The 26602-nt window shown below is 29.5% G+C and overlaps 2 protein-coding genes across 2 annotated transcripts; both read left to right on the forward strand.

Moving 5' to 3' along the window:
- The first annotated feature begins 661 nt into the window (after positions 1 to 661).
- On the forward strand, positions 662 to 2268 carry LOC100794401 (short-chain dehydrogenase reductase 2a). Its single transcript, XM_003552241.5, has 2 exons — positions 662 to 825; positions 1295 to 2268. Exons 1-2 carry the CDS (start codon positions 746 to 748, stop codon positions 2109 to 2111), a joined length of 897 nt encoding a protein of 298 aa, XP_003552289.3. The 5' UTR covers positions 662 to 745; the 3' UTR covers positions 2112 to 2268.
- Positions 2269 to 17724: 15456 nt separating this feature from the next.
- LOC121173912 (uncharacterized) lies at positions 17725 to 18731 on the forward strand. Its single transcript, XM_041011709.1, has 2 exons — positions 17725 to 17934; positions 18018 to 18731. The coding sequence occupies exons 1-2, from the start codon at positions 17880 to 17882 to the stop codon at positions 18365 to 18367; spliced, it is 405 nt and encodes a 134-aa protein (XP_040867643.1). The 5' UTR covers positions 17725 to 17879; the 3' UTR covers positions 18368 to 18731.
- The last annotated feature ends 7871 nt before the right edge of the window (positions 18732 to 26602 follow it).

A 26602-nucleotide genomic window follows, 5' to 3' on the forward strand; every position in this document is an offset into this window, starting at 1 on the left:
GTCGTGTATAATTACTTTTCTAGGATCTATTATAAAATATTTCTTCTCCAAATTAAAATACAATATGAGGGAAATGGTTTCTCTTTTTTCATTTTTATGGATTAATTTTGTAAACTTTTTATAATATTTTTTTAAAATAATAAATAATTTCATTTTAAGAAAAATATTAAATTACAAAAATATATTTTAAAATTATTATAAACTATTTTTTATGTAATTCATTAATTTCTTTTTCATCCATTCCAACAAACTGAGTAAAATTCTTTTATTTCCTTCTTTCTTATTTTTATCCATATAAACAACATATATTTTTTATTCTTTTTTTTTCCTCTATATATTATTCTTAATCCAAAGAAAAACATAAAGTGACAACTTCATATTTAAGCCTCTTTCCCTGCAGAAAAACTTTACTTGCAATTGCGATATCCATTCACAGCGACCAATTTTGTCTTTTTTAAAGCTAATTCAACAGCATTTCAAATTTTCAACTTTTTAAAAAATGATTTAACAGTTAATAAACGACACTAAAAGATAAATTTCTTGACAGATTCATACTACTTAAGATATCAAAAATAGAAAAGAAGACACAAATTTGGATGCAAGCAACCCTCACACACGACACATACGTGTTATGTGTATATATATATCTACCGGTTGTAACACCACGCACTCATTCATTTGTCAATCCCCTCTCCTTCCTCTGTCTTTGTCTCTCTCCCCTTTTGCCCCCTCTCTAGTCCCAACCATGATTGTAATGTCTGAGAAACCTCTTCAGGGAGTTCCTCCACAGATAACAGACACCACTTTTTCCTCTTCATCTAAAAGGTACCAAATGTTTATATATATATATATATATATATAATCTATTTCCTCTGTTTCTCTTTGCATTTTGCAAACCATTTTGTTTGACAAAGAAAATTGGGGAAAAAAGTCTCTTCCACCCAATGTTTAGTCAACAATCTTCAAACTAAGGAGAAAAAGCTAGCACAACGTTTTATAAAACTGTACATTTTTTAGCGTGGTCTAATAATATACATGTATTTATTTATTTTAACTCGAGAGTCGGATACTTATCCTTCAAAGTGTAGAGATTTATTTAAAAAATTGACATTGACTTCTTTTTGTAGGTGTTTTTTCATACATTAAGAATTGAACCCCTGACCAAATGATATATGGAATTAATTAGTCCTGTTAGATTACACATAAAAAGAACAGACTTAAGCATAACATTTATGCTTATTCTTATTCTTCTTACTGTTACTTTTTCTACTTATGTTTGATACTAATATTATAGGTTGGAAGGCAAAGTTGCTATAGTAACTGGGGGTGCCAAGGGCATAGGTGAAGCAACCGTGAGAGTTTTTGTGAAGCATGGTGCAAAGGTGATGATTGCTGATGTTGAGGATGCAGCTGGGGCCATGCTTGCAGAGACACTATCTCCTTCAGCAACCTATGTCCACTGTGATGTTAGCATTGAAAAAGAGGTAGAAAAATTGGTCAGTTCCACCATCTCTCGCTATGGACACCTTGACATCATGTTCAACAATGCTGGGGTGCTAGGGAACCAGTCCAAGAACAAGAGCATTGTCAACTTTGACCCTGATGAGTTTGACAAGGTGATGTGTGTGAATGTAAAGGGTGTGGCCTTAGGGATCAAACATGCTGCAAGGGTGATGATTCCAAGAGGAATTGGGTGCATTATCTCAACTTCTAGTGTTGCTGGGGTCATGGGGGGGCTTGGACCACATGCCTACACTGCCTCAAAGCATGCCATAGTTGGGATTACCAAAAACACTGCTTGTGAGTTGGGGAGATATGGGATTAGGGTCAATTGCATTTCACCATTTGGGGTGGCCACTTCCATGCTTGTGAATGCATGGAGGCCTTGCGATGATGAGGGCACCAATTTTGGGGTGCCATTCCCAGAGGAGGTTGAGAAGATTGAGGAGTTTGTTAGAGGGCTTGCCAACTTGAGAGGACCAACTTTGAGGGCTTTGGACATTGCTGAGGCTGCACTTTATCTTGCTAGTGATGAATCCAAGTATGTTAGTGGCCATAACCTTGTTGTGGATGGTGGAGTTACTTCCTCAAGAAATTGTATTGGACTGTAATAACTTTCTACTCTTGGTATATTCATGTTGGCTTATTTTATTAGGTAGTTGGTAGTAGCTATCAGTTTAGGATCAGGCACTTTGTCAAGCTTGTATAATGATCCCCTATCAATGATAATTCAACATTATATATAGTGTTGCAGCTATTTTTGAAGAATAAATGGTATATGTACGAACAATAATTTTTTTTATATGTTGTTATTTAATCAGAAATGATTATACATAATAAATTTATTAATATTTATAATAATTAAATAAAAAGTTATATTAATATTTTTTTTATTAATGCTATATATGTAAATTTTGACACTAATAATACATGTATATTAAACTCATTTTGAAATCTTGAACGCTTACTCATTCTAGTTATAATGTCACACTGAATGTTTGGAGTAACAAGAGGTGAAATCCAAGACAAAAGTTTTATGAAAGGGAGGAAATTTAGGTATAGAGACCTATATTTAAGAATTATGATCAATAGTAATTCCTAAATTATTGGTATTGAATTTATCAAGTCTTTTTTAACGTAATAGTAGCATAGAGTAGAGTTTTAGGATATTGTATGGTAAAATTGCAATTTTATTCTTTGAATCTTTATATATATATATATATATATATATATATATATATATATATATATATATATATATATATATATATATATATATATATTTGTGTGTGTATGTGGGATTTGTACGTGCTTCGTGTGAAAGTGCATTTGGACTAATGGTGGCTTAGACAATGTAAGATACTATGATTCGGGTTATGTGCGATGTACGGCAATGGAAGTCAAGTAGTCAATCATGGAGACGTCAAGTATCTAATTAATTAACTAACATTGTATTACATAGAAAAAAGGTAAACCTACATCACTAACATGAATAGGATTCCTTGGTTAAGTCAAGTATTTGCTCTCAACTCCGTCTCCTATGGTTGAATCCATGTCATCAAAATCAAAGTTGCATGGTCTCAACGTGGATGTTTTGGATTTAGTGGCTAGTTTGTCAAAGGTCAATCATCAACTATTTATTTTTCAGGGGTAATTTTGTTTATATTAGTCATAGTAAAACTTCAGGGAGGGCTGCGCAATTTATTTAATCAAGTTTTCAATCCAAAGGGGCAATTTCAATTCCTTCTCTTGCTTGACTCATATAACTTGATCATGATAGGCTTTAAAATGGTAAAATTATTCATACTAATTAATTATATTGGGTTGTCACTTGTCAGCTTTCAAACGAACAAAGAAGTAGATGAAAAGAATAGGACGTCACCAATTGGTGTGGTTAACGGGGCATCTTTGTTTTCATTAGTAAGTGGATTATCAGTGTCAATTTAATTAAAAATTGAATTTAGCGCCTCAAAACAAATTAATTTACAGCAAATTATTTCGATTTATTCAGAAATTTCATATGTGAATTCTGAATATTTAAATATACAAATGCATTGAATATTTAAAGAAAAAAAAAATTACACCAACACTTCTTATATAGTATTACACTAATATTCTTTAATTGTTTAAAAAATATTATACTGTGTTTTTTCTATAAGGAGACAGGTTAGTGTAAATGTAATATATATATATATATATATATATATATATATATGTAATTTTATGAAATTTTATAGGTATTTCGTGTAATTTACTAGAAAAAAATTTCTTAGAGAATACCCTTGATCTCATAACCAAAAAGGAAATTAAGTGTTAAATCGGGAAGCATTAATTGGGGCCACCCACTACAGCTTCCTCATGCCCTCATTGATTTTGAATGATGATCCGAGATTTGGAGAGGATGATTATAGTAACATGCATAATTTAGCAGCTTCATTAATTTATATTGAACCATCCAATGTGTACTCTATAAAGTACAACCAAGTTGATGTAAATGCTAAGTTTTTCTAATTAACAATGATCTACAAACATCTTTAGAAGGGCACTTGGCATTTTTAACGTTAGAGAAGCCCCAAATTGGGCATGGTCTAAGCTGTCAGGGTCATGATCTACCCCTTTATTTGAGGGCTATGTGGTTGGTTGACCTTATGAAATCCCATTCTATGGGAATCAAACACAAAACTGATTATTCGAAAAATCGGATACGACAGCCATGAAAAGCATGGACAAGTACGCAGGACGCCGGGCATTTTGGTGTTTTAAAAATTGTGAAGCACAAGATCTTGTTCATGATAATTATGGTCCGTATCTTGTTTTGGTTTGGACCCCTATATATGCCGACGCACTAACTACTCCATAAGCTACCAAATTGTGATCATAGTTTAGTGTATTATATTAATTAGAAATGTTTCTTTGTGGTTAGTAACCTCAATTATTTGGAAATGTTTTCATTACTAAAATTGGTAATACATAATTAGTTAGTTTTAATAATGTTGTGGTAGGAATTCGTATTCAGTAGTTGCCAATCGTTTATTAATTGTTAATTTTATAGTAAATGTATACAAGTAGATCATGAGAGATTCTTAGGTGGTATTTGAAATAAAATAAAATCTATCTTGTTATATATTATTTCAGCAAAATTATACTCTTTTAAAACTATACCGTTCCTTTTTTATATATTGAAGATTACTTTTTCGCTTGAGAAATATATTATTTCAGCCAAATTATACTCTTTTTAAACTATACCGTTCCTTTTTTATATATTGAAGATTATACTTTTTCGCTTGAGAAATTTATTTGTGTTACATTTTTTATTTATTTATAGGAATTAACAACAGTAGTAAGTTTACCCTAATTCATAAACTTTATTCAACTAGCTTAATTAGATTCCCTTAATAATATGTTATACTCTAATTTATCCCTTAATAATATGTTATACTCTAATTTATTTTAATGTGAAACAAGTCTTTTGATGTCAATTATTCTCTTTTTGTGATTCTTAACATTATCGATATTATATTTGAATTTTGTTATCAAATTTGAGACTTTAATAAATGAAATCAAAGATTGTAATATATAGTGAAGTTTCAAAAATTGATAATATTAATATTTAAAATATTATAGTCTATTAAAATGATAATAAAATATTGAAAATTAGTTGTTGATAATCTTAAAAATTTATAAAATTAAAGAAAATAAATATCCTTAGAAGGTTTACTTGCAATTGCTTACCACCATTAAAGGACTCATTGTATTAGAATAGGCTAAAGTATAGTATATATTATTTTTAAAAGAGTGTAAATTTTAAAATAAAAATATAATGTGAACATCTTTTGGAAGAGAAGAATGTAATTCAATGTATATTTATGAATATTATTTAAAATTTAATGTGTCAATTAATAAATAAAAAACATGAATTCTTCCTTTAGTTAAAAATCTCTCTATTTTATAACTACTAAAATTAATTATAAAACACAAAATATTCAATAAAAATATAAAAATTAATTCAATTAAAAAATAATAAAAGATCTTTCAAAATTTAATATATATAATTAATAGGAGCACTTCATTAACCAAAGTTGGTGTCTTTGCTCTAAGGACTTAGCTTCTGTTTGGTACGCATTAAATATAGTACTGGAAAAGCACAGAAGAGGAAGGAAATGCATGAAAAAGTGTTATTTTTGTTTTTTGGAAGAACTGAATTAGGCAAATTTATTTTGGGGTTCACACATAAATATTTCTTCCCTTATATGCAAAGAAATATGTCTCAATTAATTGATTATGCATACTTGCATATTTGATTAATCAGGCAACACTACTTATATTTATCATAATTGATTAATCCTCTCTTCAATCAAAGAATAATTTTTTTTATCTCAATCATATAAATCAATTGATATAAAATTATACAGCTCAATCAAGTTTAACCTATTTCTCTTCTTTTTTTCCCCTCATCTTTCTACTTTTTCTTCCTTGCTACTAAACACAAACTGTCCCTAGAAAACAACTTTTGAATTTGATACTCAGATTCGATCGCTATTTGTAAGTGTTACTAATATAACTTATAACACAGATTTCAAAATCATCAAAGTTGTTACCATGTCACATACAGCTCAGAATACATCAACTCGTTGTGAGGCATGAATTTTCTTCTTTCTAATGTGCTCCGATTGAGGGACCTAGCTAAATAGTAGTACCTCTACCATGTAGCCTAGTTAGTCGGGACAAATATTACAAATAAATTAAGTGGACTTGTAGTGAAATTCGTGTACCCATATCGAAGCTGTGAAAATCATGTGAGTGAGCCATCCAATTATATATGAATACTAACAGAGACGCCTTTCATGTGATCATATATAAAGCTGAAGATAATACTGCCAAGAACAATTCATTATAAAAGAAAAGATTAAATTGGTTTTAATTCTTATACAAAAGATTTCATTCATTTTTATTTCTTTAAAATTGAAAATAACATTTTTTAGAAAAAATTTTTTAGATCACGATAATATTGATACGAAATATCTACTAACTTAATTTTCATCAAAAAATCTGACCAACTATCTTTAGGATCGTGGATAGGACAAGGCATCATTTGACTTAGGTCCCATATGGATTCATTTGTTATCATATAAGCTTTTAATCATATGTAACAACATTCATTCAATATATGATTTTTCTAGATGTTGGTCCATGACCATCATAATTGATTATGGGAATAAAAATGTCAAAATTATCTACAATTTGAAATTTAATTTTATTGCTTATTAATAGAAAAGACTTTTGTTAATGTCATGTGAGAACCGAATTAACATGCTTAAACTATGTCAATAGTTGTTAGAGGTAAAACTTAATTAGGAAAAAAACAGATAATTTTAATGAACATTTTATGTGTCTATGATTCAAGACAATGAAAAAATAATAATCATGAAAAATTTAGATATTTAATGATAGAAAATGAAATGATTAAACAATTTATAATATTCTAAATCTAAAAGATTAAGATGTAGATTGATAATTTATATTAGATAAATGCTAACTAGTGGTCTAAGGGCACTGGTTAAGTAAATAATGGAGGAATTTTTTTTTATTGAAATGCAAAAAATATAATCTCTCATGATTTTCAAAATATGATCTTATGTTATTTCCAGGAAAATTCTTTCTCTCTTGATTCCTTATATTAACTTCTAGATACCATTTGCAAAATCCTTTATATAATATAAACTTTTTAAAGAAAATTTGCATAAGACCACAAACTTTCTAGATACCCATGCCTCTAACCATTTTCAGTGGAGTCTATATTTTCAATCATGTTTAATCTATTTATAAAACTCAAATTTAAAATCTTACTTAAAGAAAATGAATTCAATATCACTTGAATCAATTATTTTTTACTTAATAGAAATAATTTAATTCCTCTTACTTATTTTAATACGAGTAAATAATTTATGCATTATTATCAATTACACTTTATTAATTTTTATAATACTTACGTTAAAATACACTTACCATAAATTTTAATGAATTATCACTATAAAACTTTTTACGTGCATAAATAGTAAACTGTTGTAGTATTTACTTAAGTATAATACTCCAATAAGACCAAGAAAAATCACAAGAACTCTCCACGTGCGGGAGTGATACTGTAACTTTGAATTACTTAATTAAGAAGCCAACTTAGTTGCAAACTTGCACTGAGTTCCGTAAATAGAAAGATGGGGGGATTCAGCAATCGGCACCAAATTAAAAGGAGTAAATTGTAGCATTTCTTGGTTGTTGTGTACAAACTCTGCAAGGTTCTTGATTTCAGGTGCCTAGCGATGGCTTCTAGTATGTGTGACAAAAATTAGGGGGAGCAGGAGCAGACCACAATGCTTGTATATATTTAGTCAAACCATTTTTTTAACCTATGCACTTGAAGATAAAAAAAGAAAAAATTAACCCAATAAAATCATTTAATCACTATTCGTTTAGCTTGTGTTTGTTTATACAAGCAAAAGAAGGAAAATAAGATAATTTGATTGAAGTGAAAGAAAGTGAAAAAGAGAAAAAATATTTAAAAGAAAAAAATAAAAAATTGTCTATTAACAAGTTTTGTTTTTACTCTCTTATTAAATGCCTGCCCTTTTTTATTAACATGAACATATTATCAATTTCGCCTAAGGCTTATATACTCGATCATATGTGAACCCATGTTATAAAATCTTTTTAATTTGGTGACATATAATCAATTATGTTCCACTTTAAGAACCAATTACTTTTTTACATGATAAGTGAAAGACCAATTTACTTAGTGGAGCAACAAGATGTGCACACACCACAACTTTGCAAAATGAAATACCAAATTAAAGCAAAAAAAAAAGAAAAGTCATGGTAAGTGTTTATTTTGAAGATCACGGTGTTACTTTTCACTTTCATTTTCTTTCATCTCGTATTAAAACTGAAATGTAAATAGGTGAGTCCTATATAATTTTTTAAACTTTCCATTATTTTTCATGCTAGCCAAACAACAATAATTTATTTTATCTTTCTATTGTATTTTACTTTCATTTCTACCCAATTCATGTCTCCCAAACACCGTAGAAGGTGCAATTCAATTCTAATATAATAAATTAAAGTTGCTCAAATTACACATTTTTTATCCTTTTAATTTGGATTATGCAATGTTTTTTCCTCTAAAATTAAGCAAAATTAATCGATGTATTGATTTTTATAGTTCAAACCCTTAAATTTCCATTTTTTACTCAAATTTCCCTATATTGAATTGATTAAGTTGTTTTAAGCATTCTTTTATTCGAGAAATAAGTTAGAATGAAATAAGATTTTTTATTATTGCAAACGTTATATACGGGAAAATTGTTCATTTTTGTAATAATTATTTTAAAAAACATATCTAAGGGATGGTTTATTTTTTTAACAGTATAAAATCTTTTAACTCACAGTGCATTAAAATTAAACTTATTGAAAACTCAACCAAAAACATCAAACTTCACCTAAATAAATAAAAAATCTTAATTTTGTATTTCAAAATCTCATGTCTTATAAAATCTTTCAAATTTAATTAATTCTTTTATTAAATTTCTAAATATAAACTTTTAAAATTATTTTGTATCCTAAGTTCATCATTAATCACCAAATATTTGGATAGAATATGAGAGTTTAAAAATGTAGTATAAAAGAAAATTATTGAAGAGACTAAATTTAATTGATTTTAAAAATAAAAGAATTAATCGAATAAAATAGTTAAATTAAAATTATATATAATTTAAATTAAAATTAAAAAGAAATAAAATAGTTGTAGTTCCAGCCCTGTGATGATGGCAGTGGCCACACCACCCTAGATTTCCAGCAGGTTGGAGTAATTAAAGGCTGCTATTATCGATTTTGTGAAAGCACGATTCAATAAATTAATATTATTTTATGCAGTTATATATAAATTGGACTACCATAGGTAGGTAGTTAATAAAAGTATTTACAGGGTGAATTGATTAAAAAAATTTTAAAAATAAATGTTATACAAATAAATTAACTTATCATACTAGTAATTTGTTATTAAATAACAATGAAAATGTCTTTTACATAAATTATTTATTTTTATATTGAATAAATAGTCATTTTTATTTCTGAATGTATAGAGTGCTAATAAATTTATCCTCAAAAGATGAAAAATTTAAATTTTAGTCCCATAAAGTGAAAAAATGTAACAAATTCATTCATTTGTTAACTTCTACTTGTTACCGTTAATGAAAGAGCCTACGTGACATATATGGACAAAAAATACCACGAAAATAATTGCCAACATGACTTTTGAATAGATTTGATCAAAATGTCAGTAAGTTCCCGTTAGACGACTAAGATGTCACTAAGTTTTCTTTGAACTAATTTGTCATCCTAAATTTTGTTTCATTTAAGGATAAAATATAATTTAATTTTTATTTCTCCCTTTTTTATCCTTATAAACATAACATTACAATAAACACTTAAAAAGCAGGAAAACAAACATAACTTAGAACAAACATAATAATAAGCATAATATTGATTAATAAGCATAGTCTATTGGTTGTCTTAAAATTTCTAATGTGACAATACCTTACCCAAAATATGAGATTCAAATAAAAATACATTGCCATTAAATTAATCCTTACAAAAAAAAATGAGACCTAACTTAATTTTGTTACTACTTAATGTTGTCACAATAGAAATTTTAGAACAACATACAAATTATGCTTATTAATTAATATTAAATTTATTATTATGTTTGTTTTAAAGTATGCTTGCTTTACTATTTTTTAAGTGTTTATTGTAATGTTATGCTTGTAACAATAAAAAAGGGGAATAGACAAAGATTAAATTATATTTTATGCTTAAATGAAATGAAAGTTAGGATCTGACAAATCAGTCCAATGAAAATTTACTGACATTTTGGTTAAATAGAAATTTACTGGCATTTTGGTCCAGTTTATTCAACAGTCATGTTGGTAATAATTTTTATAACATTTTCGTTCTTGTATACCACGTAAATTCTTTCATTAATAGTAATGGACGAAAGTTAACGAATAAATAAATTTTTTATATTTTTTTCACTTTCAGAAACTAAAATTTGAATTTCCATCTTTCATAAATGAATTTGTTAACACTCTACACATTTAGAAATAAAAATGATTATTTACCCTTTTATATATTAATACAAAAATTCTTTCTTTTATTAGCTGTCAGAATAAAATTTTGTTGACAATGGCATTGGATAAGACACAGGCCGTGAACCAAACCAAGCCAAAAGAAAAAGTCTCAAAGCACCTATTATATATTATATTCTACTATTTTTGAAAGCTAAAAGCACTACTCTTATTGCAACTCCCTGATCCCCTAAAAGATAAAAGATTAATTGTGGGATTGGATCAACGGTAATAAAATTAATTTTGATTAAAATTAATTATAAACTAGTTTATGTTTAAATATTTTTTATTATAAAAATAAAAATAAAATTCAATATAAAATTTTGATCCAAACACAAAAGTTATTTAAATTTGTTTCTATTCATAATTAATTTCAGATCAAAATCAATATTAAACTGTTCAGGTGAAATCAAAGATAAAAAAATCATCTAGCTAAAATCAATTTTAAATTTAAAATTAATTCTCTAATAGATTTAACATTAATTCTCTAATGTGAAAACACTACAACCACCTCTTAACATGTTAAAAGTTTGCTAAGCTGTCAATCCCACCAGCACCGAAAGTCCCCTAAAGAACTAAGATGTCTGTTACATCTGATGTTTACATCATCTCTTTGGTGAAATATCAGCCATAGCATCCAGTAATTCAAGCATAATAAACCAGAAGACCATTTATGCAGCATGATTAACATTCCAAAAAGCTACATAGAATAGACAGAAACAATATATATCTTTCACGACGACCTTCCCTCATCAAAACAATTCCGCTCACTGTTTTCACTTATAATAAAATGCACAGCCTCAAATAAGTCCTCATACATATGCTAAGCACCCTGAGCACTTAGGAGAGAATTTCTATAAATTAACATGCTTATAACTTAAAAATTGAACTTATGGAATTTTTGTTTCTTATTATCTTCTCTTAAAAGTAATTCTAGATAAGCTTATCCAAAAAGGTTCTATATCCATATAAACACAACTACTCCATCCCATTAAAACCACAGAATTGTTAAGCTCTATCACCACCATCTCTCTGAATCCCCCTAGCTTTCTTATACATAGCTCCTAAACAAGCGTTTGGATTTAACATCCATGCCGATAAAGAATAAGAAAACTCTCTTTTTTCTTCATCCAAAATGTCTCGAGTCTGAATTTCTTTTTGTCTAAATATCATATTATTCCTTCGTAACCAAATAGCTCCCATCATCGCGGATCCAAAAAAATTTGTTAGGAGGGACGATAAATTAGGTTTAACTACTATTTTGATCTTTTAATTTATTTTTTAGGTTTAATTTAATTTATTTTTAAAATTTTCAATTTGATTACTTAATTTATTTATTAAATTTAATTTGGTATCTTTAATTTTAAATTTTTTTTAGGTTCATTATTTTTCAAAATTAATTTAATTTGGTCCATTTAAAATTAAATTTGATATCATTTTTTGAAAATATTCTGAGGCAAAAAAAAGGACAAAATTGAATTCATTTAAAAAAATAAAGGACCCAATTAAACTTTTTTTTAAAAATATATCAAATTGAACCTAATAAATAAATTAAGGGAATCAAATTCAACCTATTAGAAACAAGAAGAACAAGTTGAACTTAAAAAATAAATTAGAGAACCAAAATGGTAATTATACCTAAAAAAATAAAAGAATGGAGTAGTAAAATTATTATCAATATATTCCTTCTTTTTTAAGAATATTCTCTCTTTTTATTTTCTTATATTTTTGCACTTATTTTAAACAATATCTTATATGAACAATAGCTATTTTTTATGAGAACAATTTAAAATGAAATGTTGTATAAAATTTTATATAGAAAACCTTTTTCTAACAAAAAGAAACTAGAGAAAAAGACTCTCGAGACTTTCATTTGATTCTAAATTCTAAGTATCGACAGGTTTGTTCTAAAAAATATTGTATATAAATATTTTTATCCGGATTCAAGTAGTGAAAAGGAATCATTAATTTTGAAATGATAGTCCTTTCAGTACATAACTATTATATACAAATAAAAAAAATTCTTGTTGTCCCCACGCCATTGCACATGGATCCGGCAGTGCATCATTATATTCTTAATATATACAAAAGTTTTAATTGTGTTTATCTTTTATACCAACTATATAAAGGGATGGTGCCGTATAATCGAGGATGAAAAAAAGTACTGTATTATAAATTCGTGTTTGGTTATTGGGTAGATAGAATGCAAGTTTTTGCAAAAGGGTTTTTGATTTACATTGTATAACATTGATATTGATTATGGGAGTATTAGTTTTTGTACGTGTCACCGTTGTTCATCTTATAAACCTCGAAAAACCATTATTTAAATTCAAGTTGAGGTTTTCTGTCCCGAATAACATCACTTAATTAATTTTGTGGAGGATTTTGTTTTTAAATTGCTTCCAATTTTTGGGTGCTTTGTTACTAAATGTGAATATTCTACTTTTTAATCTAGTGTGTGATTAGAGAAATTAGGTACCTTCAAAAAGCTTTTGACAAGCATAACGTGATTAAATGAAGCCAAAAATTTGACCTCTCACTTTCGAAAAAAACAAAAGAACTTTTACACCAAAATGGAAAAATTGAGTCCAAAAGTGGAGTGACACAATCTAGTGCTGGAATTAAGTTGAAAATGTGACGGCTGTGTAATGTGAATTCAACATATAAAAGAAAACTGAATGTAAAAGTAAGTGTCATGATCGTTGGTAAAATTATTTTTGGTTCAAATGTAATTTTGTAATGGATTCCCAAACATGATCATAATCTTCTTTGGCTCAATTGTCTTCATTTTTTTTTTTTTTTTGGTAAATCAATTGTTAAGAATTAGGAACCAAGCTCTAAATGGGTCACTGAGAACATGCACCAACAACCCAAGCACTTGGTGGATTACATCTAACTGAATCTGTCAGAAGCACTGAGTTGGCAGGTCCTTATTGGTGGAAGGAACCATGCTGTGTGCTGCTTGTCTCCATCTTCTTTGTCGCGCCATGCATTTTGTTATTTCATGTCTATACTTTCTGTCATACCATTTCATGTATTCCTTATCTGAGCATTCTTGTATGATTGCTTATAATTACCACCTAGAATGTAATGAAGAGGCAGCAAGATGAATAAGAAAATTTCTTTCTTCTCTCTTTCTTTCTTTGGGAGGTTCTTAGTACTCGAATTCTAGGATAATCTTTGCTGTATTCATAACATCAATGGTCTTCATTTTTAGAGATTCTTTTGGATGGGTACATGTTTTTTTATTGAATAAATTGGAAACATGCACCACTTTCAATAAGTGCCTAGAGAGGTAATCTCAATTCTCAAGCAGTGTATAATGCAGCTTCCATTTCTGCTTTTCCTGCGATATTGGAATTAATCAGATTCTGTGAGGAATTGAATGTACAAGGATGTAAGCTAGGCTGCCACTCCTTAACTTATTGAGTGAAAAGTTCAATATATTAGTGAAGAACTGAAGATATCAAAGACATTCTTTGTTCCAACCACCAACCATATCTCTTTCAAGATTTTTCTGCATTTCTCCGACAAGGCAATATATATACTGACTGGAATTATAATTAGCTCAGTCTACTACTAGAGATGGCTTGTGTCCTATGGATTGTATGTCTCATGGTGCGTAACATATTATTGTTAGACCAAAATAAAGTTACATTTAAAGTAAATATCACTACAACAAAAAATAACATTAATTAGTTATCACTAAATAATTTATATATAATTTTTTAAAAATCGTCATTAAATTTTTTGTGACCTAGTATTAATAAAGAAAAAAGTGTAATTTTTACTATTAAATTTCGTTACTAATTTATTTATTTGTTGTAGTGGTACTAATGAGCATGTTATGTCAATCAATCTATCTATACTGAATAATTGTGTTTGAGCGTTTTACTGGTGATATAATGAAGTTGTTAAGGATCGAGACCCAAACCATTCCATACCATGCAGGTTTTCATATTTTCCCAATTTTGGAGGGTTTGGACTTTGGAATATAGAATATTTATTTTTCTCCAGTTTTTTTTCTTCTTATAGTAATTCACGATTTCTTAGAGTGATAACATATACCAAGTAAACTCAAATTCTAAACCATGTTAATTTACAGCTTTTACTGTAATTCTCCGAGTTCCAAAAATGCCAGTTCTAATATATGAGAGATCAGAAGGCACTAGTTTGATCCTAGTTTTAACAAAACAACAATATTAAAAGTCTTATCTTTCTTGATGAGGTTGGTTACAGAGATATTATTGAGCTCGATTTATAAAGACCAAATTCTTAAAAATATTATTCACTACAGATAAAATTCCTCATAGAAATTCTTTCCAATAATGTTCTTCTTTTTATCTCTATTTCTTTTCACAAGTTTAAAAACTATGTGATATGCTCTTCTTGTTTCTTGTGGCCTTATCGTTTACAGTTGTTCAAATTCAAATAATCATAACTGATTTTAAGTCATCTTTTTCTCATAGTTCACACCAATATTTTCTTATAATTCTTTTTTAAAATTTGTTAAGATATTTTGTAATTACAGATAACTCCTAGCTACTATCTTTTTTTTTTTCTCCTTCTATTTTAACCATTCAGTGATATCTCGTAATTGAACAAGAGGCAAAAAATTAATTGCTTATATGAAGAGACACTAAGACAACAGACCACCATGTTAGGTAAACACAAATTCGAAGTTTCTAAATGGGATTTGAGATATTTGTACAATTGTTTGGAAAAAAAATTAGGTCAATATTTTAAAATGGTGCATTCAACCAAGAAGAGTAGATACTACCATGCATAATTTAAAATAGTGCATTCAACCCATGGATTGGTTTAGTTGGTTACGTAAAGTAAGTGAATTGTTATAAACTTTCATACTTGTCTTTGATTACTACTAATAAAAACAAATGGTGCATTCATACACTTGGTTATTCTATCATCTATTACAGGTTGCTCACCAACTATAAATGCTTTTACGCCAAATCAAAGGCTAGAAATTATAAGTTTATACATTCACCCTGTATTCAAAATGCATATTGGGAAGAGTTTGACTAACAAGATTTAGTACAATTGTTAGATAGATGAGCTTTTTATGTTGTCAAGTTTAATTCCCTTGTGTGTGTATGAACAAAATTTTGTTAGGAGAGACAAAATTTACTTCAATAATATCTATATCTAAAAAAAAATAGTCCATGATTATTGATTAGAGATATCCTCAATGAAAACCAAAAATAAATAAAAAAATATTAGAAAGAGCTTTGAAAAATATTAGTAAACATAATCCTAGCTTAATTTTTTTAAATTTATCATGAGTCTCTTTGTTCAAAGTCAATCATATATGTGACAGAGTCATATATGCGACCACGTCTTAACTTGATCCACCACAATACAAAGAAAGCTAACAGAATTAACTCCTATGTAGATTTTATGCCGGGAGAATTTCATAGTAGTACTATAAATAGAAAGCTAAAACAAGTTTGTTGAGGAAACTTTTCATAAGAATATAACACTTCACAAATTTTTCCATAAAATGGATTATGTATGCAAGACACCACCTAGTAGAGCCCGATGTGTTATGGGCAGTTTAATCTTAGCCTACTAGTTGAAATATGGGTCACAAAAAAAAAAAAAGCAATTGCCCATTGGGCTAAAGGCAGTGTTTGCAGTGCTCTAGTAAAACACTCGTAGGTTACTTCCACTGTTCTGGATAATAGGGTGCGAATTGCGATAACTAGACTACCTCAAAATAGTTCAAAAAAAATTAAATAAATTTTTAGGGAAACAATAATTATAATAACTTCAATATTATGCTTGCAATATGCATGCTTAGTTTCACATTGTATATGATGTTGTGTATAATAAATAAAACATTAAAATTAATTTTCATCTTAGCAAGGTGGATTCAATTATATGCTTTTGTTTCTGAAATAGAGAATATCTTAATAGGACAAAAAGGATTTCTTTTATAAAATATTAATTAATTAACATAATTTAATAAAGGGGAATTGTAGGATTAATTACATTACAATTTCCACGCTTCCAAGGAGTTGAGGTGTGCACTGATAAGGTGTGTAGTGTGTACTACCTGCTACTTGATTGTTTGAATTTTGTGTCAAGTAAAAGAGTTTTTGCTTTTATCCTACTTTTGAGTGATAGAAGATATGAGGATTGAAGAGTATATTTAATGGGGTTGTTCACAGAGTTGGTGTGCATGATCAATTCTGATTTGCAGGAAAGTGCCAGAAAGGTGTAGAAAATTGGCCATAACTTTGCAGACACGCAGTGTATTGCTTAAAGAAGATTTGATGTGTCTAATGGTTTCACCTCATACGTGTCAGTCTACATGCTGCTGTCTCTGACCCATTTTGATTCTCTCCCCCAACTTTCTTTTTTCTTTCTTGTCTTGATTTGGTCACTTCACTCTTCTTGCTCCTTTCATTAGACCCTTTCTTAGTTCCTAGTCTTAACTGAAGTACTTTTTCCATTTTAAAATGATTTTCACCTTTAAGTATATAATAATAATTAATGAATTCCTTTTTATATATCCAATAATTAAAGAAATTATAATTATTATTTTTTTAAAAAAGTGATAATAAGATTAAATTATTATTTTTGAATCAATATGTAAACAATAATTCATTTTATAAAAAACAAAATAACTTAGTTTTATAATTATCAAAATAATAGTTAATAAACATTAACATAAAAGGAGAAATAAAAAAATTAACAATTGTTTGCCGAATCTTATAAATAAAAAATAATTTGAAAATATTAACAAGTATTTCAAATTAAACACAATATTAACAGTAATATTTGATAAAATTCTTAAAAATATTGAGAGAAAAAAGTTAAATATAATGTAAAATAATTTTATATTATTATTTAATCATAAATTATCATAAATGATATTTTTTTAAAAATTATAGTGTAAAATTAATGACTTATGCTTTCCAAGAACTTTTTCATTTAACATTTTTATAAAGTATTAACTAATATACCAAAAATAACATTTTATAATTGAAAAGACTTTAATATATACCATTACACAAGCTAAGTATTAACTTCCAATTGCCACCACAGCAAGAGTTATATTCTCATTGGGATTTTGGTCCTTGGCCCCTTTACTCTTTGCAAACTCACTGGAAAAAGTCCTGAAAGAAGAGATGGGTTCAGAGGAAACCAATTTTCCAAGCAAACCTTCAAGAAGGGTCTCTCATCATGTTCAGTCTGATGCTACAAGGGAAACAACAACTCATGCTTGGCCACAACATAGGTCACCATCACCACCACCACCATGTGTTAAAGGTAACAACAACAACAACTCCAACAATGAAATTGATGTGTCCATGTCTTCAGGTGCACAATATTGTTACTACATGTTGGAGGCTATGCCTCAGCCAGGGCCAACATGGTCCACAACAGGACCTTGTGTATTGGCTGAGCCAACACCAACACCATCCCCATCAGCACTCATTGAAGATTCTTCATGTACTTGGTGGCTGGGATACCTTGAAGGCTTAGATGGCAATTTGACCACTTTGAAATTGGATCCCCCATTTGTGGAAAATGTTGTGATGGAAAATGGTAAGGGGCTTGGTTATGAATCCACTCTTGTGGATGCTATAGATCTTAGTTGTTGTTGTCCAGATGATTGGTTGGTGATTCCAACAATGGACCAGGATTTGGGAGACATAGTTATGCCATAGGAATTTGGTGTTTTTTTTTTCTTGTTGGCATTTTGGACAACTTACTGCAGCAAATTTATGTGTTTTTTTTTTAAAAAAGAAAATATAATTGTACATTAGAATTTATAGTCCTTTTCTTTTCATTGTTTTTTTACCATCATTTTACAGTTTACTGTGTGAAGTTTCTCAAATTTCCTTGTCCAACCAACACAAACTTCAATTGCTCCTTTCCCTTTCAAAGTTGTGGGGGATGGAATGGGCTTGATGTGGAGTACTCTTTAACCGTGTCTTATGAGTTTCAAAGCTCAGCTATTTTATCGAAAGCAGCTACTTATTAGAGATTTTAAAATGAAAAAAAATATATAATATATTTCCTTTTTTTTTTTTAAAAAAAGAATACTCTTTCACTGTTCTATTTCTTGTTAAGTAATTTTTTTCTGAGTGGGGCTCATATAATTTAGTCAGACTAACCTAATATTTATATAAAAACAAGGAGCATAATTAAAAAAAAGTATGTCAAATAATGTCTTCCGGGCATTAGTCAGATTCTGTTATTTTTCATTCTAACATTGAAGTAAGTTCGGAATTTTTTACCAAAAAAATACAAAAAAAAATTAAAAATTATTTAAATAATATAATCTAAAAATTATTTACATACATGATATAAATTATTATTCATGGTGAGTAATCAGTTCCTCAAATCGATTTCTCAGATTCTTTTTGTGTTGAGATAAATTTTTTAGAAATTGATTTCACGTGTTACTTTTTTTTAAACCACCTTACTACATCGGTTCTTGGGAAACCGATATCGTAAGGTTTTTTTAACATATGTCGGATAATTATTTATTTATTTGATTTTTTAATTTTGTTTGTCTTTTATTTAAAAATTAATTGTTTATTTATTTTAGCTTTTTGTTTTATTTATTTTGTTTGTTTTTTATTTAAAAATTAAATATTTTTTTGGTTTTAAATTTTTTTTAGTTCACTAATTTATATATATATATATATATATATATTAAATTATAAAAAATAGAATTTATGTAGAATAAAATTTAAGAAAAATGTATATATTTAAATACCTAATATAAATATAATTTAGTTAAATATTTACGAAAAATATGTATATTTATGTGATTTAATTATTTTACCAAAATAAATAAATAAATAAAACATGTTCAATTTTGATAGTTTGCATTGGTGTAAAACGTACTATGAGTATTTAAATATAAATTAATCTACAATAGTATTTTTTTAAAAATTAATCCTTAAATGAAACCAGACAATTTTATAGATGTGTCATCCCTCTCAATATGTATTTTCCCAAATCCTTAGTACATAAATAATAATCCATAAAATGAAACAATATTATGCACACGAAATAAAAGCAACATTACACATAAAAATAAACATAAATGATAAAGCCATTGGTGAAACACATTTGATGACATGTTGCACGCAAAAAACACAAACTGCTTGATAACAGATCAATTCTCCTTTAGAAACATCTGCGTCAAATATGAATGACATATGAGTATATTATGCAAATTTGCAAATACCAAAATTATTGGTAACCTAAAATGCAAAAATACTACCTTGATAACATTGTGCAGTGTAATATTCAAATAACATTTGGAGTGAGGAAAAAGGGACAAAACACAACTGCTTGTAGAGTATACCATTTAGTTCAATAAAAACTAAACTATATACGACACAAAAAGTAAGAAATTAACAACAACAGTAAGAAACTTACGTCTCGTAGAACTAAGCAAAACTAACATGAATGTCCATTATATAAGGGCTACAATCTTGACCTTCTATGATTGTTCGTTTCATGGTGGCATCAATAGTCCATGTAGGATCCCAAAATTAAAACTCTTATGAATGAATATCTGAAAAATAACAATGTAATCAGTAGAGAGCGAATTAAAGTTGAGACTACCTTGAGCGTAACTTTGATGTTGCCAAAACTATTGGGGTACAACTTTTGACAATAATGACCGTTAAAGGTACATGATCAAAAGTATAATTAATAGACCCTAATAGTGTCCCGTGAGATGAGTCATTAATATTTACCAATCCTACAATTATACGAATTCAACAATCAATTGAATGTTTAGGTGTATCAAATACAATAAATGTTTTAGGTAGTCGACCTTGTGATCTAACGAAATCTAAAGCATATAATCATGGATTTTTGTTAAATTCACGCTGGGTTACTTGGTGGGCTACTTGGTGGGTACATATTATGAATTCTTGAGTTGGGAGTGGCTCCTTAGATTGTCGATTCATCATGGCAACTTGTACGACCCCAGCCAGACCAAGAATAAGTGTTGTTGGATTAGAGAATGACCAATTAGAAGGGCAAATAATGGATGGGAGGTTTGAATCATCAATGTTGAGAAACTCCTATAGATTGTTGTCCATGATGAATGAGACTTTGTGATAAAAATAAATGGTTTGAAGATGATGAGATAGGGTGAGTAGCAGACAAAGGTGTTGAATTGCATCTAACCCTACTCTATATATAATAGATGATCTACTATTTTTAGGTGACTGATACCAACCACTGAGATCGCAACGATAATATAAATGGTTTAGATTAAGTCTTAATTAATTACGTTTGGTTTGTGCCATTTGAGGTAAAAATCGTCTCATAGAAAACATTGTTTAGTCACATAATCTTGAAACAAGCAATGTGAGGTAAAAATCATATGGGGAAAAGCAACGTGAGATGACATCTTTTTTCTGGCACAATGGACATATTCCTGACAGGTGAACATGACCCTCGTTTTTGTCATTGCGTTATAGGCCATTGATTGTCGTCAGTGCTATCTCAGCCACTCATTTTTTTGGCATAGAGGACAAAACTCTACAGGATTCTTGACTAGTGAGTAGTAACCTCGTTTATGTCAATACTTTATGTGTCATTGATTGTTGTCGGTGCTATCTCGGCCACTCCTTATTGGCAAAAAAGACAAAGCTCAGCAGGATTTTTGACTAGTGAAAAGTTACCTTGTTTACGTCAATGCGTTATGGGCCATTGATTGTTGTCAGTGTTATCTCGACTACTTCTTTTCTGGCATAGAGGACAAATCTCTGCAAGATTCTTGTCGTGTGAACACTAATCTTGTTTACGTCAATGCACTACGGGTCGTTGATTTTCGTCGGTGCTATCTTGCCTACTCCTTTTCTGGCATAGAGGACAATGGTCTATAAGACTCCTAACGGGTAAAATATTAAAGTCTAAATAATTTTTTCTTTTTTTTGGCCACTTTGTTTTTTTAAAATCATTTTCTATTATTTTCTTACACTTTTTTTTTTTAAAAAAAATGAACTGTTTTGTTTTCATTTTAAAATTTTTATGTTATTGATTGACATATATTAATTAATAACAAAGTATAATTTATCTTAAATAGTATTTAAGAAAAATGCATATATTTGAATACTCAATATAAATTTAATTTAGTTAAATATTTATAAAAAAATACATTTATTTAAGTGATCTAATTCTTTTACCCAAACAAATTGAATAAATTGAACATGTTTAATTTCAATAGTATGCATTAATTCATGTAAAACTATCCCTTCATTTGTTAGAATCTTGTCACCATTGCAATACACAAGAGCGGATAAAGTCTCCATGGTTTAAGCAAATGTGTTTAGTTGCATTTGACCCCCTATTGGTATATATATTAGGTGATCTATTATTTTCACATGACACATATCAATGATTGAGATGACACTAACAATATAAATGGTTTAGATTGAGTCTTAATTTATTACATTTTGTTTGCACTATTCAAAAAAATCATTGTTTAGTTGTTAATCGATTGACAAGTGTACCAATTTTATCACAAGTAGTAAAGATTAAAATGGAAGTCCAAGCGTCGAATCCACAAGGACTTTAATTGTACTTAAGTGATGCAATCCCAATTATTAAGCAATGAGAAGAAAGAGACAAAGAATTGTAAATGTGAAATTTGGAGTAAGACAAAGAACAAGAAGAAAGATAGAAAGAAAAAATAAACAATAATTTAAATGCAAAAAAGATGGAATAATAAACAAGAAGAAAACAAAGATAATTAAAAGATGATATTAGAATGCAATTATGTTGGGGCCTAGCATGCCTTATTTATCTAAGATGTATGATTTTAGATTTTTCTCTATCAATTTGGTGAATTTTTCCTACACACATCTATTAATATGCTCAACCCGGATCCCTCATGATGAAGAGCCTAATTTATGTATTCTCTCTCCCAAATCTCTTTGCAAAGATGGAATCATAAACAACATTAAGTATAAAGATGTATGCGGAGGCAGAACAAAGTCACTTTATCCCTAGCAATGCAATGTTGAGATGTCCTTTCCCAATTCTTTAGACATTACCATTTCCCAATGAATAACCCCTAAAACTAATGCGTGTAAGATCTTCCTTGTTTCTATTAAGGATTACCCTCTCCCACGCAACTAACCACTAAAGATGATGCAAGAATGAATGATACATGAAATTAAAATAAGAAAAGATAATAGAAAAAAAAACACATGATTGCATTGATAAATATGAAGCATTACAATACATCTGTTGGCTTTTTAGGTCTGCCAAACCCTAACTAAGGGGGGGGGGGTTAGCCTCTCATTGTCATGAGAAACTTTTACACTTTAGGGGGTTAATGTGAATGGAAGAAGATGATGGATGACTAGTAACAAGAAAAGGGGGAATGAATAAAGAGAGAGGGTTTCCCCTAAGGGATAGACCCAGTGTGTGGGTTTTGTGTTTTCCTTCTGTTTCCTCCTCCTTATATAGGCACTAGATAGCTTACTTTTCTCGCTAACTTCGCCCTTAGCGCGGGCTTTCGCACTAAGAGCGTCTTTGGGCTTCTTCGTTGGTCTTTTTCGCGCTAAGTGCGTGTTGCACGCTGAGCGAGAGTGCGTGCTGGGCCTGTCTTGCGTGCTAAGCAGACTTTTCAATTCTTTCAATTTTTCTTCAAGGCTTTTTTCTTCCAATTTTTGCATTAATTTTTCCTCTAAAACACTTGAAATCTTCTTCTTTTGAATTTTGATAATAAAAAATAGCAAAGATGTTAATTTCTTCATTATTTCATTAAAAACAATAATAAAGTAAAGAAATTACACCCACTTATTAATCTAACTTGACTATCAACTTAGCTTATATTTTGCAGTTATCATTAATCAATTCGTCTTGTAGAAAACATTGTGCAGTCATATTGTCTCGAAACAAGCAACATGGGGTCAAATCGTCTCGAATAAATGAATGTGCAATCAATTCGTATGAGAAAAATGCAGTGCTCAGTCAATTTGTATGAGAAAAATGTAGTGCTCAGTCAATTAATGCATTGTTTACTGTTCATTAAGTCAATAAGGGAAAACTGATAATGAATATAATAGGATATAATTAACAAGGGCAAGAAATTAATGTCATCTGTGTCCACTAGTTCCACATCTAGGTGGTTGCATGTTTCTTGCTGGTTATCGATGTACTCGTCCATGTTCTTGTGGTTCAACTTGTTCATCAGGAACAATAACTTGTTCTTCATGGACGAAGTTATTAGTTGAAGAACTTCCAACAATAATTTAGTGAAAAGATGCAAACAAAGATATGGACATACTTTGCATGTATGTATAAGCAGACTTCAGTGTTCAAAGATCTGTACCCATGAGATTGCTTATAAAGTCTTTTCCACTTGCACTGAAGAATTGTGGATTGTACCCATAATCTTATTGATGATCATGAGGTTGTAGAGTGAATTTATATGATTGAGTATGTGGTGGCAGTCCTTCATCATGCATGCTGGCAACCGCTGGTTGACTTTGTTATAAAGGATGTTGTTTAGTTTACATATCTGGAGTTGAATGCGATGTCGCTCCAACGTGTGAATAAGTTACAAACCGTGTTAGGAAAATTTTAGAATTTTCTCGATACCAATTCGTGTAGTGACTTATATGTTCAAACTTTCCTAAAATTGGTTGGCCGATTAACACATATTTGCATTTTTCTTTCCAAATTGGTATCCACCGTTGATGTTCCTCTGCCCAATTTGTGTCATTGTGTCCTCTCATTTTGGTATGATGGACTTTGAGAAGATTATGCAATGGATCTGGTATATCTTGACAAAGTCCAATTGGAGCATGACCCTGTCAGTTTGATGTCATACTACCATTGGAAACCAGATTAAAGCTACACAAACAACCATATTTTGGAATCCTTGTATGCATTTTTTTGAAAAAAATAACTTAAAACCTCTACAAGGCATCCAATGGAACTGAAAAAATAATTTGCGTTAGTAATTTTAAAAATAATGTAATTGACGTTTGAATAAATAAAACAAAAAAAATCATTCAACCTCCTCTTTACACATGTTGTCGAATCTTCACTTGTAGCTTATCACATCATCGCATGGGATTCCAAAAAATTGTAGCCCTCTGCCACTCCATCTAGTGAAATGTGATATGTTAGTATCAAATACATTATTGAAAAATGGACTTTGTTTGAGTTAGAATTTTTTGTTTACCTATTTGCAAGTGGATACGACGACTGACGCTTGACCCTTGGTTGAATGAATGACATGTGATATCACGCCCAAGACTATCACAACAATGTACATTCTCCTATTTTTTTGGATGCTGGATAAATAGCCCTACACATTTCTCTATACAAATGTGCTAAACATGCCAAACCCCAACTATACCAACCAGCCCGATCAAAATCTATTAACAGAGGTAGGTACATCAGGTGAACTGTATTCCCTAAGTTATCTGAAATAAACACCCCACCAATCAACCCTAAAATGAATGCCCTACAATGGCCTACTAGTTTTTATGGTGTGAGTTCTGCTGAGAGAGTCAACATGTGTTCTTTTAACCATTTTATTTTAAGTGTTGATCCTACTAGTGTATTCTTTGGGGGAACAACACCTATATATTTTGCACACATTTGTTTCCAATCATTAATGTTAGGCCAGTAACTGGTCTACCATCAACGCGTAAACCCAATTGTAGAGCTATATCTTCAAAGGTGATTAGGCATTCACCAACAAGAAGATGAAATGTGTGTGACTCAAGTCTCCACCTTTCAACCATAATAGTCACTAAAGTGTTGTCAATTTTAACTTGCCTAAGCTTTTCAACATCTGAAAACCCAACTTGTTACTTGAAGAGGGCATTGCTTGAGCATATGACTGGATTACATCGTTTGTTACTTGAAGAAATCAAAATAATAACAACATCATCATTTCTGAATCATAACATAATTAACATTCAATTAAGCAAAATGTATTACTTCTCCAAATCTATAAAGGTGTTGCTTTCAACGAGGAGCAGTGTAGATGCTATGGTTTAGGATTTAATGCTAACGTCAAGAAGTTAAAGAGTGATATATAAGAACGAGAGAAATTGAGTCTGTGAGTTAGTGTATATGATGACAATACATGAGTTGTATTTAAAGGAAAAATATACTAGTAACACAACTCATCCATTGATATCTAGGTTATTTATTTTGTTGGTGGGATCTTGGTCGTTGAATGTGTGTTGCTCTAATTGGCGATATCTATGTTGTTTATTTTGTCGGTGAGATCTTGACTGTTGAACGTGCATCGCTCTAATAAGTGATATCTAGGTCGTTGATTTTGTCGGTGGGATTTTGGTCGTCCAATGTTCATTGCTCCAATCGGTGATAGCTAGGAAGTGGGATTTTGTCGGTGGCATCTTGGCTATTTTTTTTGAAGTGTATTTGACAAACCATTAAACATTATAAATATGATCTGCAGTAAGTTAGTTTGATCCATCACCTTAATCAGAAACCTTTCTGCAACCCTAAACCCTAAACCATGGCTTCATCATTAGTCAATGCGATTGTGTATTATGTGTGAATGTATGAATACATGATTTTGATGATGTCAAAGAAGAATCAAACAAGGTAAATGATAAGCATTGCTTCAAGATTAATACAAGGTTGCTTCAAGATTAACTCAAGATTAAGCCTTTCCTCAAAACAAAGTATTTCCAAGACATCCAAGGCTCTGATAATCGATTACTAGTCAGTGTAATCAATTACCAGAAGACAATTTGGAAAAATAATTGTTAAAAAGGGTTTTGAATTTGAATTTTGAACATGTAATCGATTACCAGATGTTTGTAATCGATTATCAACAACGAAACTCTTGAAATTCAAATTCAAAATTCATGACCCTTCAAAATATAAATGTGTAATCGATTACCAGAAACCTGTAATCGATTACC

This window comes from Glycine max, chromosome 18 (assembly GCF_000004515.6).
Source record: "Glycine max cultivar Williams 82 chromosome 18, Glycine_max_v4.0, whole genome shotgun sequence".
NCBI lineage: Eukaryota > Viridiplantae > Streptophyta > Magnoliopsida > Fabales > Fabaceae > Glycine > Glycine max.

Excerpts from the sequence above, each read along its gene's own strand:
- LOC100794401 (XM_003552241.5), top strand. The coding sequence starts at position 746 with ATGATTGTAATGTCTGAGAAACCTCTTCAGGGAGTTCCTCCACAGATA. Across the intron at positions 826-1,294 it reads TTTTCCTCTTCATCTAAAAG|GTTGGAAGGCAAAGTTGCTA; the intron begins GTACCAAATGTT and ends CTAATATTATAG.
- LOC121173912 (XM_041011709.1), top strand. The coding sequence starts at position 17,880 with ATGTTCAGTCTGATGCTACAAGGGAAACAACAACTCATGCTTGGCCAC. Across the intron at positions 17,935-18,017 it reads CATGCTTGGCCACAACATAG|GTGCACAATATTGTTACTAC; the intron begins GTCACCATCACC and ends CCATGTCTTCAG.